Source organism: Triplophysa dalaica, chromosome 11 (genome assembly GCF_015846415.1).
Source record: "Triplophysa dalaica isolate WHDGS20190420 chromosome 11, ASM1584641v1, whole genome shotgun sequence".
In the NCBI taxonomy this organism is placed as follows: domain Eukaryota; kingdom Metazoa; phylum Chordata; class Actinopteri; order Cypriniformes; family Nemacheilidae; genus Triplophysa; species Triplophysa dalaica.
Window position 1 is genome coordinate 20,043,372 of NC_079552.1, and position 17,218 is coordinate 20,060,589.

At 41.1% G+C, this 17,218-nt stretch overlaps 1 protein-coding gene across 4 annotated transcripts in view; it reads right to left on the minus strand.

Annotated features, from left to right (window-relative positions):
• The window catches only part of dst (dystonin), a 171,242-nt gene that overhangs the window by 129,294 nt on the left and 24,730 nt on the right, over positions 1-17,218 (minus strand). For all 4 annotated transcript variants that reach the window (XM_056760083.1, XM_056760086.1, XM_056760084.1 and 1 more), the window contains exon 5: positions 5,602-5,663. In XM_056760083.1, coding sequence (XP_056616061.1) covers positions 5,602-5,663 — 62 coding nt within the window. The remainder of the gene's footprint in view (positions 1-5,601; positions 5,664-17,218) is intronic.

A 17,218-nucleotide genomic window follows, 5' to 3' on the forward strand; every position in this document is an offset into this window, starting at 1 on the left:
GTGTTCTGCCCTAGGGGGAAGCGCCTGGAGGTTCACCACCTGGTCCCTGAAGGGAGTAGCTTGGGCACGTAGCCGGGCGTGGGTCTCAGGATCACGTGAGAGTCGCCAGGCCCAAATTCTAGGCAATCCTGGGACACGGAGAATGCCTGGACGTCCCCAACCCTCTTGATCGAAGCAAGCGCCAACAAGAGCGCAGTCTTCATGGAAATAAGAGGAAGAGTGGCGTCACCGAGGGGCTCAAAAGGGGCCGTACCAAGGCCCTGAAGGACCACATTGAGGTCCCAAGAGGGTACGGGGTGCAGTCGAGGTGGGTTCACCCTTCTCTCGCCCCTGAGGAACCTGGTGACCAGGTCGTGCCGACCCAAAGACTTACCCTGCACGAGATTGTGATGTGCGGCAATAGCTCCAACATACACTTTCAGCGTGGATGGGGAGTGGTTACTCTCTAGTCTTTGCTGTAGAAAGGCCAGCACGGACCCGATCTGGCAATTCCGTGGGTTCTCCCCGCGGGAAGAACACCAGGACAAAAAGAGCTGCCAATTATAGGAGTACAATCGCCTAGTGGAGGGGGCTCTAGCCTGCAGGACGGTCTCTATGACTGCCTGGGGTAAGCCGCTCAAGGTCTCTTTGTCCAGTCCAGAGGCCAGGCATGGAGGTTCCAGAGGCCTGGCTGTGGGTGCCAAAACGTGCCCTTCCACTGCGAGAGTGGAATCGGCCAAGGGGGGGCAGTTGTCAGATCTATAAGGTCTGAGAGCCAGGTCCGGGTGGGCCAATAGGGCGCAACCAGCAGTACCTGATGCCCCTCCTCCCTGACCTTGCACAGGACCTGTGAAAGGAGGCTCACTGGGGGGGAAGGCATACTTCCGCTTGTCCTGCGGCCAGCTGTGTGCTAAGGCATCTGTGCCGAGGGGACCCTCGGTCAGGGAAAACCAAAGCGGGCAATGGGTGGAGTCCTGGGAGGCAAACAGGTCCACCTGTGCCTGCCCGAACCGCTCCCATAAGAGCTGGACTGCGCGGGGATGGAGCCGCCACTCTCCGCGGGGCGTCCTCTGACGAGAGAGTCGGCTGTCTGGTTCAGGTCGCCCGGGATAAATGTGGCCCGCAGGGATTTGCTGACCTGCTGACTCCATAGGTGGAGGCATCGGGCGAGCTGTGTCAACTGCCGTGAACGTATGCCGCCCTGGTGATTGATGTACGCCACGGCAGACATGCTGTCCGACCGGACTAGCACGTGATGGTCCCGCACTAGAGGAAGAAGCCTCTCCAGTGCCAGGTGGACCGCTTAAAACTCGAGGCAGTTGATGTGCCAACGCAGCTGGGAACCCGTCCAACGTCCCGCTACTGCGTGCCCGTTGCATACCGCACCTCAACCCTGCAGGGAGGCGTCTGTCATAACCACGACGCGCATAATGACCTGCCTGAGCGGGACTCCCGCACGTAAAAAGGTCCGCTGTGACGAAGTTGTAAGAGTTCGCCGGCACTGGGGCGTGATCGTAATCCGCCTGGTGCCGGTGTGCCACGCCGTCCACGGAACCCGACTCTGGAGCCAGTGCTGAAGCGGCCGCATGTGCATCAACCCGAGAGGGATAACCCCTGCCGAGTGTGGAGCTCGCTCATGCGAGTTGGGTCGGGCTTCTCATCCCCCAGGTCCCTCAGGGGTTTTGCCTGATAGATCTGGAGAATCGCCATAGCGTGAAGGGCGGAAGCGGCATGTCCAGCGGCATTATAGTCGAGGAGAGCCTACAAGCCTTGGAAGGGAGTCTAGGTCGACCCTTCCAAGTGGCCGCCATCTGCGGGCACAAGTGTCCCACAACAGCACGTTCCACCTGGGGGATGTCAACATTTCCTCTAGCCTCTCCGCCCTCCAGGGAAGTGACAGCTACCGAGCTACCGAGTCTTAGACGCGTCGAGAAGGGCGCGTTCCAGGACTTCGATAGCTCCTCATGCACCTCCGGGAAAAAAGGTACTGGGGCGGGACGCGGCCTTTGGTCGCGCCCCGAACCCAGAAACCAAGAATCCAGCTGCGAGAGCTTGGGTGAAGGCGGCGTACCGCACGACAGCCCAATGCGCACGGCCGCTCGGGTAAGCATGGCTGACATCTTAGCTTCGGACTCCTCTTGACCTCGACCGACCGAAGACGGGAGATCGGAGGAGCCTTCTGCATCTGATGCCAGAAGGTAGCTGTCCGACGCATAGACAGACACTTCGTCCTCATCCCTTTTCCGAGCCTGGTCGCTATGGGACGGTTGACCACCGCCCATCGGGGATGCACCAGGTGAGCGTACCAGGGTATGGGTGGTCTGCAGAGCCGGAGCTGGCAGAACAACATTCATAGGAACCCCCGGATCAGCCTCGTCTCTCGCAGGTATCGACACCGCCGTAGCAGTGGACGCCTGGGAGGAAGATGAGGTGGTGGCGGCACTCACAAAGAACGCCGCCAAGCGTGACCGCAACACCTTGATCGCCATGTTCTCGCAGATAGAACATGAGGGAACAACGAGACAACCCTCAGCGCGTTTGACCCCCAAACACATGATGGCCATCTGACTCAGGGATGAGTCTGTCACAACCCAGGACACAGCTACGAGACATGCCCACAGCTGTGGGAAAAAAGCGGCCCTGAAAAGGGCCTTTTACTCTTTAGGTTTGTGGCTCTCTGCTGAAACGCAGAGGGGAAGTCCGCTCTCAATGGGGGGAGGTCCGCTGCTCCGCGTTGCAAATCCAGCAGTGAAGTCTCGAAGAGAAAGATACTGTGAGCAATAATAGCCGTAGCATCAGGTTCCGAAGAACAAAAGATGATGAATGACCGCTGCCATCTTCCTTTTATACCCGTATGTACGGGGAAGAGACTGGCGTGGCGGGCCATTCGCCAATTCCCATTGGCATTTTTATTTTTATCTCGGAGATGATAGGTTCTCAGAATCAAACCCCCAGTCTGTCTCTCAACACAACGTCGAGAGACCGACTGAAGGGGAACTAAGATTTGGAAAAACAGGTGAAAAGAACAGAAAAAATAGTCTGTACTTTTCAAACCTTAAATACTGCAAGGTTAACAAGGTCATATTCACTTTCAAGCAATACAACAACAGTAATATTTTTCAATCCAACATTGGTTTATGTGATAACCTCGGTTTTTATCAGTTGTCATGTGTCTTGTCATGCTGTCAGTTTTTCCCATTGCTGTTGGATGACTTTATCACTCCTGAGGTTTGGAATTCAACAGACGCTGGACTGAAATGGCCACAATGAGAAGTCTCAATAGACTCTTAATTCTTTGGGTTGCTGAATATATATAAAAACATATTTTTGGGGGGTTCAACTAAAAAAAGTCAAATACGTCTAGAATGGCATGAGGGCGAGAAAATTATGATTTTTATTACCATTCCTTTAAAACAAGCCCTGCAGTTAACATAAGGTAATAAAATAATTTGAAAAGGTTCATGAATTGATTTGCTTAGCTGTCATGGTGTACGTGTCATAAACATTATTACAATACACCTTATGAGGGTGATATGAGATCTGCTCCTCCAGTGATATGAGATACCGATTACGCTATCAAAGTTTCATGTATAATACTGACTGGCTGACTATGCATTATACCTGATTATTGATTTATTGGTACATTAGTGCATTTAAATTACAATTATAGAGTAATTGAGCAACACTTCTATTGAAGCGCTCATAATACACTCATGTTCAAATTAAATTAGTGGTGGGCATAGATTTTTTTTTTAATCTAGATTAATCTAGATTAATTCCAAGATTAATCTAGATTAATCTAGATTAAAATGGCTCATTTGAATTCTGCCGAAGGCATTCAGAATATGTCTGCTACCCAAATAATGACTAAAAGTAAGTCTTTGAGAACGGGTTTGTCAAGCCAGGTGGGCATTAGACCAGGGGCTCATCTCCTGTTTCCAAAATGCATCACAAACTGCTTGAGAAAGCTGTTCTACTATGATAATTGGTGATGAAAATTAAATTATGTTCAATAAGATGAACTTGTGTTTACTTCAGCATTAGCTAAGGGATGATTTGCGTTTAGGTGGTACTTGAGACTGGAAGAGCTCCTACAGTACATTTACATTTAGTCATTTAGCAGACGCTTTTATCCAAAGCGACTTACAAAGAGTGAGGGAGCAACAAGCGATATGTCATACAGGAGCCATAATACATTAGATCTCAATACAAAGTTACTGGTTTCAACTAAAGCTAGACCACTACCTGTTGAGAGAAAGTGTTTTTTTTTAAACCAATTCCGCATTGCACAAGGTGCAAACAACCTTAGTCTTGTCGATGTTTCTATTGGGAAGCTTCTTAAAAATTAATATTCCCTGAAGCAAACCCGGCGGCTTCATAGCTGCATCCATGTTAGCACGTCACGTTTGATGCGGTAATTTCACAGTAACGTTATGTTGTGTTCAGACCAAACGCGAATGGCGTGTCAAGCGCGAGTGATTTATATGTTAATGCAAAGAGCCAATAGACCTACTTGCTGCGCGAATCGTGCGAATGAAGCCCTGGTTATGAGATGATGAGGCGGCTTCTGCTTCCGCGAATGACGCGAATCACGCGAGTTGAAAAATCTCGTTCTCACCCCGTACAGTGCAGTTAAGCTGGTATACATCCGCGCTAAAATATCAAGGTGAAAGTCATCATAGCTTGCGTAGTATAGACCCAGCTCCCAACCCAACTTTGAGAATAGATTAACGGCGACATTTTTTTTATCGCGCGATAAGAGTCTCACTGCGTTAACGGCGGCCCACCACTAAATTAAATATATATATTTTTTTGGTTGTCATACAACCCAGACCTAGTACTAATAAGAGCCAATAACCTACAACCACTAAACCGATAACCTACATAAAGGAATTCTGAAAAAGTCTGGATTAATTGCACGTATGGATGTCAGATATATAATACAGAAGACTTTTTTATCTAGGCCAGAAATCTATTAACCAATTTGAGGAAAACAGGTGCTATACTTTAACATAATAAACATTTCCTGAAAGGTTTCCACAAATGATGTAGTGCATTCCACAACTTTAAACATAATTATTTCCTATGTCAGATTTATACAACACGCTGTTGCTTGTGATTCATAAAGGTGATATAGCCATTAGGAAAAATCTAACAGTCAGGCTGTTACTTGCCGTCCTGGACTGGTAGCTTTGTTGCCTAGGAGGTTCAAATTATAATAATAATAAAACATTGTACACACCTGAAAGCAGTCACAAACAAAAAAACTAGGCAAAACATTAGTCATTAAAAAATGTATCTTCACATGGGAGGATCTGAAGCAATATCTGTCATCTAAATGATTTGATATTCTGATATTCAAGGCATGCTGCATATCCTTTATGCTTGAAAAACTCAAGATAAGGATTCAAGATATATTATGGAAAGTTTTTCCTATTCCTATTTTTATTCATCATTACACAATATGTAAGGTCATGTTGCTTTTTTAATGAATTTTGCATTAGTGTGCTTGGAGTGTAAACTGAAGCTCAGATTTGAGAAAATTTTTAAGAGGTTTGTCAAAAAAACTTCAGCGTGTGCTTATATTGTAACAACCCTAATGGCAAAAAATAACAGGCTTACCTTTAAAAGATGTTGATTTATCCATTTTGTGAAAGTCTTTTTCTGGACTCTGTCTCTTTCATCTGAAAAACACCAGTGATTGATGTTAGATTATTTTGTGATGCAACTGAACTTTCCGTTTTAGAAAAAAAGTGTCTGCTAAATGTAAAGAAAAAAATGAAGAACTGTAAAGATTATCTTAATGTACATTTATCAGCTGGGGACTGTAGTTGGGGACATTTTGTACATGTTAAAACTATATATGATAGATTATCTAGAAAATGCCACTTTATGTTTGTATGTTAAATGCACAGTACATGTACACATTTATTTATGTAGGCTATATGTTTCATGGATTAAAGATTTTGAGGTTGAACTCCATCTTTCCCATTGAAATTCATTCCCTGGCCCCTGATTCCCATCCATTCCCAGGCCTCTTTACACACCAGATTAAAGGGGATAAATGATGCCAGTACTGAAACTTCTCCACAGCTAAAAATAACGACTGTTAGCTCGACATCAGTTCGTAATGTGGAAATGTGGTGGACAAATATAAAAGCTGAGTCCTGCTCCCATTACACTGAGTAACCACAACAGTTTATTTCCTGTATCCATGGCAACAGGATTGCATCTCTCATATTTTAGCTTTAGGAATTCTAAATGCAATTTAATGGAAATATATTTGAAAAGTTTGGTTCCAAAAAGATTTAACTACGTTAAAAAATATCTTAAATCATGTTTTTTTATTCTGCATTTCAATTGACATCAATAAAATTGCAAACGCTCTAAATATGACCCATTTACCATCAACATCATCACCTGATCATTTGTTCAGACTTTCACATGAATATTTAAAACGTTTTTCTCTTGATGTTCTCTAAAAGAGACCTGCGGTACAGCAGAAATGCCAACAGCAACTCACCATCTCTCCTTCCTAATATCAAAGAAACTACATGTACACAAGACTATTAAACAAAGCTTGAGGGCTAGAGGTACACTTGTCCCAATAATGCTGTGATGTTGCTAAGTGGTGTTTTTAGGGCTGTGTCAGACGTTAAGAAGTAATTCCCATAGTGTTCTGGATAGGTTTTACATTATGCTACATGTAAAGTGTTCTGATCTTTTTTAATATAGTCAGTATGATTTTTTCTCCTGTTTAATTTTAAGTAACAGCAAAGCACCCCTTTCCGTAACAAGCCACATGATGTGAGAAATCATTCAGGTATGCATTCTTTTTTGCTTGGGTTAAGCATTTACCACGAAACAAAGTGTCCTTACATAACCACAAAAAAGAAAAGAATTCTGTCATGCTGAGCAATGCGATCACAGCCTTTATATATATAATTTGAGAAGAAGATTTCAGATTTCACTGGGCGGGGCTACAGTGAGAAACAAAAAAAAACTCTTATATTTTTCATTGTCAGCTTAGGACGTAGTGTTAGGAGTTTATTTTAATCTATAACTATAAGAAATAGTAGAAATCATGGGTGTCTCAGCAAATTTTACAAGGAAATTAATCAATCTCTTTAACATCTGAAGAAGACCACCGGACACGAGCAACTGAGCTCACAAAACATCTCTGTACTTCGGACCCTTCCACACTAAAACAGATAAACTCTGCCCAAAGAGCATTAGGCCAGAAGTGCAAAACAAGTCAATCTCTTCTCAAACATCGGCCCATTGCAGTAAAACCACGTCAGCAGACAGAGAGAGAAATCTCGTTTAGTTGAGTAAAACTACTGACCCATGCAGCACATGAGAGCCACCAGGAGAGCCCCCCGCCGGCTGTCACCCGTCATCATTCCCTGCTCAGGTGCTTTCAGGGGAGCAGCATGAATGTGCCGGAGCCCTGCCGCTGAGGGTGGGACGCCTGTCTGCCTCGTGGCCAGCAGCTACTCCCTTGTATTTTTCTCTAAACCATCTAGAACGAGTCCCGTCAGGTTTTCCAGACGCTGCTGTGCTGCATGCTGAATGTTTACATAAGCATAGCCTGGTGCTCCACTGCGGTCAGTTACTAAGACTACTGCCCAAACCTCCGAGGATATGACTCTGGAGAATATTTTCAGTGACATTTTACACAGAGCGCCCTTTTGTGAAGCAACACTCAAATACGTCAATGTGAATGAATTAATGTGCATGCAATGAACAGGTATTTCAAACGGTCTGTTACAGCTGATAATATGTTAAAATATTACAAATTAATATTACAATTACTTTTGGCCACTTTTCTTTTAGTGCAACAACAGGGGAAGCCAGATTATTTAGGAGGATGACAAGAGCAATGAGCAATAGATTCAGTCACGGCTTACATTTAGATTCACATTTAGATGTAAATTGATCATGTTTTCTCAATATCTTGGAATATCTCAATATCCCAATAACCATTTTATAAAAGGATGTCTAAAGCTGCAATCCATAATCTTTTTTTAAAACATGAAAGGGGAGGTCACACCATGAATTTATATTTATGTGTGCTAACATCTAATGTGTGACTCTAACCGAGGTGAAACCTCATTCGAAAATCTATAAATCAAAGCCACGACTAAACACATATGTTTGAGATTAGCATGCTGCTAAAGAAATTATACTTCAATTAACAAACAGAAGACACACACAAGTGTGTTAAATAGTGCAGTATATTCTTTCCAGAAAAGATAGAAAAAGTTTATTTTTAAAAACTATACTAAACTTTTCTTAGTACTCGTCATGAAGTCTCCATATCACCTTGTACTGCATTTGTACTGAGAATGTATGCTAAAATGTTGCGAAATAAGGTGTCTGCATAATTTAACAGCATAAATACACTGCCTTAAAATGCAGCCTATGTGAACTGTATCTAATGAAGAGATACGTGTTTCTGAGGAATGGGTCAATAAAAGGAGAATACTGCCATCTTGAGGATTGAAAACGTGCATATTCTTGCATTTAATTGCATTCTTCCACGTCATTTCGATGAGTCAATTCTCAATAAAGATATAATCTATATAAATTTACAGGGAAACGCTGATCTATTATCAGATTAGAGTTAAAGATTATTCACACTCATAAATACCTCAGTGTACACAGCCCAGCCTTTCATTGCTGTCCATAGTTTATTTAAAAAATTCGCAAGTGGGATACTTTAGGTAGGTAAACAAGCTTGTGCCTGAAGACACGTAATAATCTGATAATGATGACAAAACTGTGTTATTTATATAGCTCACTTCACATTGATGGCCTATAAATGCATAAATCATAGGAAGCCAAAGATGTGCACGAACCATTTCAATCTCATAATCTCCGCCTCATATGTCATTTTATATATACTTCTGGTGTGTGTACGTGAGAACGCTCAGGTACGGATGAAAAAAAGAAAATAATACATCAAAAATCAACATTTTTATTCTGTCATCAGACCCTTGTGGTTCACAATCTAGACACTTTTGTGAAGATATTTTGTGTCCATAGAATGGAAGTCAATTGGGTATAATGGGTAATAGCAACATTTTCAAATTATCTTCTTTTGTTTCCTGCATAAGAAATAAGGTCACGGTTTTAAATAACATGAGAGGGAATAAATGATGGATAAATTAATCACTGAAAACAAGAGTGTGAGTCAACTTTCTCTATACCAAGTTTAATTTTAAACTATTTACATCTGTGATTAAATTAATCAAAATGTCTCAACCTTTTAGATATAAATGGAGATTTAAAAGCAGGAGGAATGGGGTCAAAGTGTAAATAGGTAGATACTACATTAACAAATCCAACAGCAATAAAAATCACATACGGAGATGCAGATAAACATGAGGTTGACTAATATAACTAAAGGAAGGTATAAACAAAGTTGTTCACCAAAAATGAAAATTCTGTCTTCAATAACTCACCTTCGAGTTGTTCAAAATGTGTATAAATGTCTTTGTTGTGATGAACACAGAGAAAGATATTTAGAAGAATGCTTATAACCAAACAGATCTCAACCCCCATCGACTCCCAAAATAGGAAAAAATACAATAAGAGTCAAAAGTGCCCCAGAACTGTTCTACATTCTTCAAAATATCTTCTTTTGTATTCAACAGAAAAAAAGTCAACAAAATAAAGTCTTTATTCCTATTATGGTAGTCAATGGGGGTTGAGATCTGTTTGGTTATAAGCATTCTTCACTTTAATGCATCTAGTGGGGTAGAAATGGCAAATGTTAATATTATAAAGTTCACACAGTGAGTTGAAGTGAAAGTGTGTGTTTGACAAACCTGACATGCATCCAACATGGCCTTAACAAAGCCTTGAAATATCCCTGTTACAAAATCGAGCAAAGCTTTTCAAAATAAACTCCAGTGTCAGGACGTAACATGTTGTGAAGATGGCATTATGACCAGATAGAAGACCATCAGGTCTCTTTTCAGGGAAAAACAGTGGTAAACTGATGTGTCTTGATAAAGGATGACAATGATAAAGCTCATAATAAAACGATAAACAAAAGAGCTGATATCTCTTCCGGCTATTTTACAACCTCACAAAATCTCAGAGTTGACTGACACACACACCACCCTCTTTTACCCAAAATAATTGCTTTTTCATTTAAAAAACGTTATTTTCCAATTTAGTTATATCTGTATTTATAGAGTATAACACTATTTAATATTGACTTGTTTTCCTCAATGCTTGTTAAATACACTGCCTCTTAAGGGTTAATAAATAACTTCAAGATTTTTTGCATCATTGAGCACAATGTTCTTTCCCAGGACTTTGCATACAGCACAGCACAGCATTTCTGAACGATCTGTGAGGGGTGAGGTTTATGAATAGACACTACAACAAACCACAAATACACTGTCATCACCAACCATATGATACTATACGTTTGCCGGTTAAACTATCATGTTAAAGCCTTCCAGATATCTACCATCAAATGATTGACATGCATGTTAAAAATCTCATAGCCATGATGAGGGAGGTAAAGAGGCAATTGAAAATTAATATAATGTAGAGCGAGAGAAAACACAACCGTTACCCAAGTCCTAAAATTGGCACAGTGCTTCAAAGAATAAAAACATCTCTGCAAATCAGCTTTACCACAATGACATGCTCCAATGTGAAACAGAGAAGCCTGAGCCAATCCAGGCAGCCGTATAAGCCATGTGTCCAATGATGTCATGACAACATTGACTGGACGTCCCAAGTCCTTCACTATTGATGTATTGACTATATTGAAAGGTCACACGAAAGGCAACAAGATAAAAAGTATAGTCGAATGTTAAAAAGGAAGGTTACAAAAAGTTGATTGTGCACATACAACTAGGAAAGTCAATAGATGTTTTTAGACGTCTGCTGTTTTGTCTGCAGGGTTTTTCCTGCATAGAGAAATTGGAGGCGCCTGCCTCCGTCAAATGTCGTGCCGCCTCGACTCTTGCCAAAACGATGTCGGGTGTCTTCAAAAGAAATGTTCCGTGCATTTAACAGTCTGTCATTTGTAACTGCAATTGCGGCATAATCGTTATCAGCACACTGAGGCGCTAAAAGAGTTGCAGAGAAAGAGCTAGCTGTGTTTCACGGCTGTTTGTTTTACATCCAAGCACGTTTAATTTCTTGAAATCTATTAAATTAACATGATGTCCATCATTGTAATGTCTTAAGCTGTGCAGTAGGAGTGTATAGGAGCGTATACTGTCCACATCAAATATATCGCATTCAGAACGAATCGCACACAGATGACTTATTTGAACCGATTCATTTAAACAATTGAAGTTTTCAGTCACAAGCAAATTTAACTCTTTCACTGCCATTGACGAGTTATCTCGTCATTTAAAAAAAACGGTTCCCCGCCAAAGACGAGTTTTTACGGCAATCAGTGTTTGTACTGTTGTACAGCTGGTGGCGCTCATACATGCCTTTGGGAAAACGTACAGAATCCCAGAACCTAGAACGTATATGTTTTAGCGGTTTTTAATGATTGTTCTGAGTGTAATCTGGGCTGAATCTTTCACCAAAAACGTTAATTATCTCAGCTGTTTAATCAAAATGAGGCATTTTTGAAGGAGCCTACCCACATCTACAGAGTGATAAAAAAACGAACAAATGAAGATAGAAGAATCCGGTTTCTTTTGTTTAAAAGCTGAGATTATGTTCTTTCATTTGACACATTGTTTGTCCATATATTCTTTACAGAAAATTTACTGTGAGCCATTAAATTTGGGGGAAAATGTTAAAAAACGCTGGCATAGGCTGGCAACTTTTTTTTTAAAAGGCTTGCGGCGAATGAGTTAAGAGATCATTGAATCTCTTAAAATGAACCACAGAGAATGCAATTGAGTTGGGTATAGTGGGCTGAAATATTATTTGGTTGAATTTATATAACTGTAATAATTGTCATTTTCATAAATTTTATTAGAGCTTTCAATATGTCTAAATCACTTTGGTTAAGCCACTTAAAGGTATGGTAGTATGTGTGCCAAGTGGTTGATGTCCGTAGGCCAACATAGTTTGTTGACCTAAGGACAACATTTTTATAAATATAACCAAACCCACACCAAACCCCAACCCTAACCATAACTTACCCCTAGAATCAGAGGGAAATGATGAGTGGAAAATCAACGGTTTAGAAGTACCTAATCCTGGTTGAAAGATTACATTTAAAATAAACTCTTAATTTATTTCTGAAATCTGATTGGTTGATTTAAATTTTGTCCCAGGGTCAACATGATTTTGCCCTAAGGACATTTACCACTTGGCAAGAACCGGAGAGATGTGTACAAGATCAGGATGGCACCACCTCCGCCTAATTTTGAGCCAGGAAAGCCCCTGGTCTGATTATAATAGAACACGAGGCAGTGGAATATTTAGTGGCAAATGTAAAGGATTATCAGCACACTCCCAGAATGCAACAGTAATTGAAAGGATAGTCACTGTTCAGTTATCCAGGGTTAAGTGCCAAGCAATGGCAAGGTCATAGGTTCGATCCTAGGGATTGCACATACTAAGTAATAAATGTATCGTATAATGCAATGTAAATTGCTTTGGATAAAGGTGTTTGCCAATTGTCAAAATAAGGGGATGTTAGAGGGTGAGCAATTTTTTGGAATTTTGATGAACACACATAAACAAGACAAATATTTATGTTGTTGTTTTGAGTAATTATTCTTATCATTGACCCAAAGACAGTTCCCACACCAAGCTATGTATGCAAACCTGTTGCCATTTACTGTAATTAGAGACCGGTGCATTACACCTTGCCAAGGATTATAACCTCTGGGGCTTTCACACTGTCGATGGGATGGACTACATACTTCCATACTACTTAAAAGGTTTACTACTTGGAGGATTGTCAGTCTCAAGTAAACTCTGTATAATTAGGCTGGTTTCGAGTTAACCTGACACCTAACTGAATTTCGTAGGGTCCCTTTACATACAAACTTGTCCTTGCTTTCAAACACAGAAAATGAAATGCTACCAAATGGAAACTGAACTTGAAATGTTATATTTTAAACCTAGCACACCATCTTTAAATTGCTAAACTCGTGGTGGAATGCAAACAAAATGTTTGGAAAATTCATGCCTGATGACTAGTCAATGGCTGTAAACCATCCCTATTTCACACTTCTGTAGATCTGGTTGGCATGAAAGCTTTTTTTCTGAAATCAGTTACAGACCAGCCAGTAAACCACACCCAATTCAGTACCAAAGCTAATGTGGTTCACAGCTGACACAGATTTTGATAGACTTAAACCGGTGATGCACGAGTACCCCGGTTGAAATACAAAGTGTGAAAAGATATCTGTGGGGTTATGGAGAAGCGATCAAATTTGTGATAAGCACCCAAAACTAAGTGTGAATACAGGCAGAGAGAATTAAACATACACAATGCCATGAGATAAACAGCAGTTTAAGTTCCCATCATTCCACAACAGTGAGAAAAGCAAATTCTCCGCCTCCAACAAGGCTGGCATGTTAGATATATTTATGAGACAGTTATGTCTTCATACAACCCTCTGCCGCCCATAAGCCTAAAGTCTATTCAGTAAAGGAGAACAATACTGCCTGATGCTGCTGATGCTCTGTCTCTCTCCTTTTTCCCGTGAACACAATCGCGAACAGACCTGCGAGACCACAAACAGCCCCCGGGAACCCCAAAACCCTGTGGGTCTCCCATAAGTTCAATTAAAAGGAAGGAAGGAGGCGGGAGCCGGTGACACAAACAAACCACAACTAAAATCCAGGCCCGGTCCTCTCTCATCAACAGTCCGGTCACTCGTTTTTCTTATGCTCCCGATCTCGATCATGATAAGAGACCGGTAGGTGCACAGCTGACACTCATTAACAATCACTCACCGGCCTTGACTCATGGTCTCGCCCCGCCTACTCCACTACATACCCCCATCGCCCCTCACAGGCCAGGGGTCCCTCCCTTTCCCCTGGGGGTATGTAGCGTTGAGACAACGGACACAGGAGTTTGCGGTGTCTTGCGGTCGCCCTGGGCGCTCGGTAGACGGCTCGACTAGTTATTAGTGACGAGCATCAGAGTTTGATTTTAACCATTTATTTCAATATGATTTACTGTCCAGTCCTTGACATTGCATTAGTCAGTCAAAATCCAACTTAATCCAAATCTAAAGATTATACTTTCACAGGATATTCTCTAAATTATGTTGGTTGCCCTGCTGAAAAAAATATTGAACCCAGCCCATCAATAGAACACACATTTATGCCCAAGACATTTTTTTTAATTTTGCAATAGAAAAAAGTGTGATTCATAGCGGTATTTTAATGGAAACCACTTGAATTTATGTAATACTATGTGTGGTGGTTCTCATTGGTTGTTGGGTCGGGTGAGTAGGCTAGGGTTGGTGAATCAGAGTAGTATACAAAAAATTTGACTACACCACTGGAGGTATGGACTTCTTGCGTTTGGCACAGTGGCTAGGAAATCCGTACATAATATCCTCTTATCACACTGTTCCTCACTCATCTTTATAATTCTTTATATTCGGTTTTTGTAATCCGCATTGTTTTTATCAGTAATTTCTGCTGCGAGACGAAGTAGACTCAGGCGCCATCCTGGAAGTTTTCAAATATTTTTTTATGTTTTAAAAGCAAAGTTTTTGTAAAAGTTTTTCTCTAACTCAACGCCGGCCATGTCCCTTGCATCAACGCTTCCTCATCGTCTCACCGGGTCACTTTCACCACTAATCACGGACTTCATTTCCCAGAATCCCTTGGACTTTCCGCCATTTTTGATTACTCTGCACCTGCACATTATTTGTCTGTCTATTTAAGATCCCCCTCACGTTTATCCCATTTTCGGCTATTGTTGTCATATATTGAGTATACATGTGATTTGGATTAGCGACATGATTTATATATCAGCTTTGGGCATTTCTTGAATACCTGTGGAATTATTCTACATTTTTGAGGATTAACACCTGTTTTTCGGATTTACCTGATTTTTGGAACCATTTATTGACATCCCTGTTGTCATATTCCCCTGTTGTGATTCATCAGACCACTCTTCCCGGTATTCTGGTGTGTACTGAAGTAAATAAAAATATGATTAACTTTTATTTTCTACTTTTAATATTCTATTCGTTGGGTATGATTGGTTTTGGTTTGCACATTTTGTTTACAGAAATCCTACAAAGTATGTTGTATCTCCCATGAATTTCCCTTTTAAAACAGAAAACTCATGCATAGACTGTTATGTTCTTCATCAGGAGTTTAGTAAAAAAATAAAAACAAGGATTTAAATATTGATAAAAAATGAATTCTCTGAGAATTTATATTTCAGGATTTGTCCAAAAATGTCACGTCCATAATGCTGGTATTACCCATGTCGCTGTATCCACACATGCTACACAAAACATATTGCTATAACGGTCGGTAAGTAGATACTTCATCGGATACAGGGATGGGCTAGAACAGCGCAGGGTGACGTGGACATTCTCTCAAGCTGTCGTACAGATGCTGAGATCCATTAGGTCCAGGATGTGCTCAAACGAAATGCTCCTTTCAGGCATGATTTAGAAGATGGTTGTGTGATAATGTTGTGTGGTCAATGAAGAGATCAGAGAACAGTTAGGTGCTACAGGAGTCAGGAATGCGATGTGTATTGATTTCTTCCTCAGCCATTAGGCCGTGACCATTAAGGCGCCTACATTATGCTGTAATTAAACTCTCTGGAGATTGGCTGCGAGCGCTACGGGTGAGGCAGTACAACTTCCCATCCAAAAACAAAACACTGTGCATCAATGTCACGAGAAAGAAATGACAGACCTCTGAAAAGGTCAGTATACGTTGAAGATGGATGTGTAGAGACTTTCAGAACGATTAAAGCAAATACATTTGTATCACACAGTGTGGGAAATGTCTGTGCGTAGGATTAACTGAGATTTATGAGAGTCATGACATCTTGCTGACTCACTGACTATTTCGGAAAGTATGGTCTGAATTTGACTGCTGCATAACATCTGTTAAGATGCCTTTATCAGGTTGATTTTTGACATCCCACAATCCCTTGTGTTTGGATTGTTACATCTTGTAGCATGTTTGTGCACTGCATATTTTACAATGGTATCAAATGTAAATGTAGTCTATTATGTTACATTAAAAATTTTGGATATTTGTATTAAAACATGCTTTAACTATGAATACATATGATAATTGTGTTTCTGATCAGACTTTACAGCTAACCTTTAGGGTTAATTGTCCACAACAGCGGCAGGTCTCTGTTAAATAAACCTAAAGGAAAAGTTTAACCCAAAATGTTTACTTTTCGGTGAACTATACCTTTAAGGCACTGTCTTTGGCTAAGTGTGGGAAAATACTAGTTTATCTGGCTTAATAGTGCATTTTAAAGTAATATTTATAATATACTCCTTTGTAAAGTGTACTGTCTGTATGCTGTTTAATCTCTGTCCTGAGGCTGTAACAGGCCCTGACAGTGTATCTGCTGCACTGGGCGTGTTTCCCGCATCCTCTGCTGATTAAATGTGTCGTCAGGGGCGGGGCCGTGAAGGCCCACATGACCTCATCCAGACAAAGCTGTGCTGTCTGGAGCTGGGAGCGGCTTGCATTCTGAGAGCAAAGTCACTATGACAACCGCTCACTACATTTACTAACACACATACTAACAAGAAACTGCTCCTTCATCAAACTCAGTGTGGATTTCTCAGATGAATCACTGGCCAGCAACTTCCATTTATAAGCAAAAACAGCCGGGATGGACATCTGGAGGTCAGATCAACTGGTAATTCGCTCTTGAAACCAACCTCTGCATTGATTCACTTTTGTAGGTTTGTTTACATAAATCAAATTTCAATAAATTAAATAAATATATATAGAAGGTAATGAAAGCTAAAGAATCTGTATAAAAATACAACTCTTTGATGATCATATCTTCGTTTCATGTGGCCGTTAATCTGATATTTTTAAATCTGATGGTTTCCTGGAAACATCATCTGCAGTTGCCTATGACATCATCTCATCCACAGCTGCCGGCTGTGGTCTCTCGAGGAAATGACATCATTCTTTGGAAACCATTTCAAATGGAGAAGTCATTGTTTTTCTACCCAAACAAAATAATATTTTAATTTTGTATATGAATAATATCCTCCCATTTATTTATTTTTTGTAACATTACATAGGGGTCTTACCGTTGAATGAATAC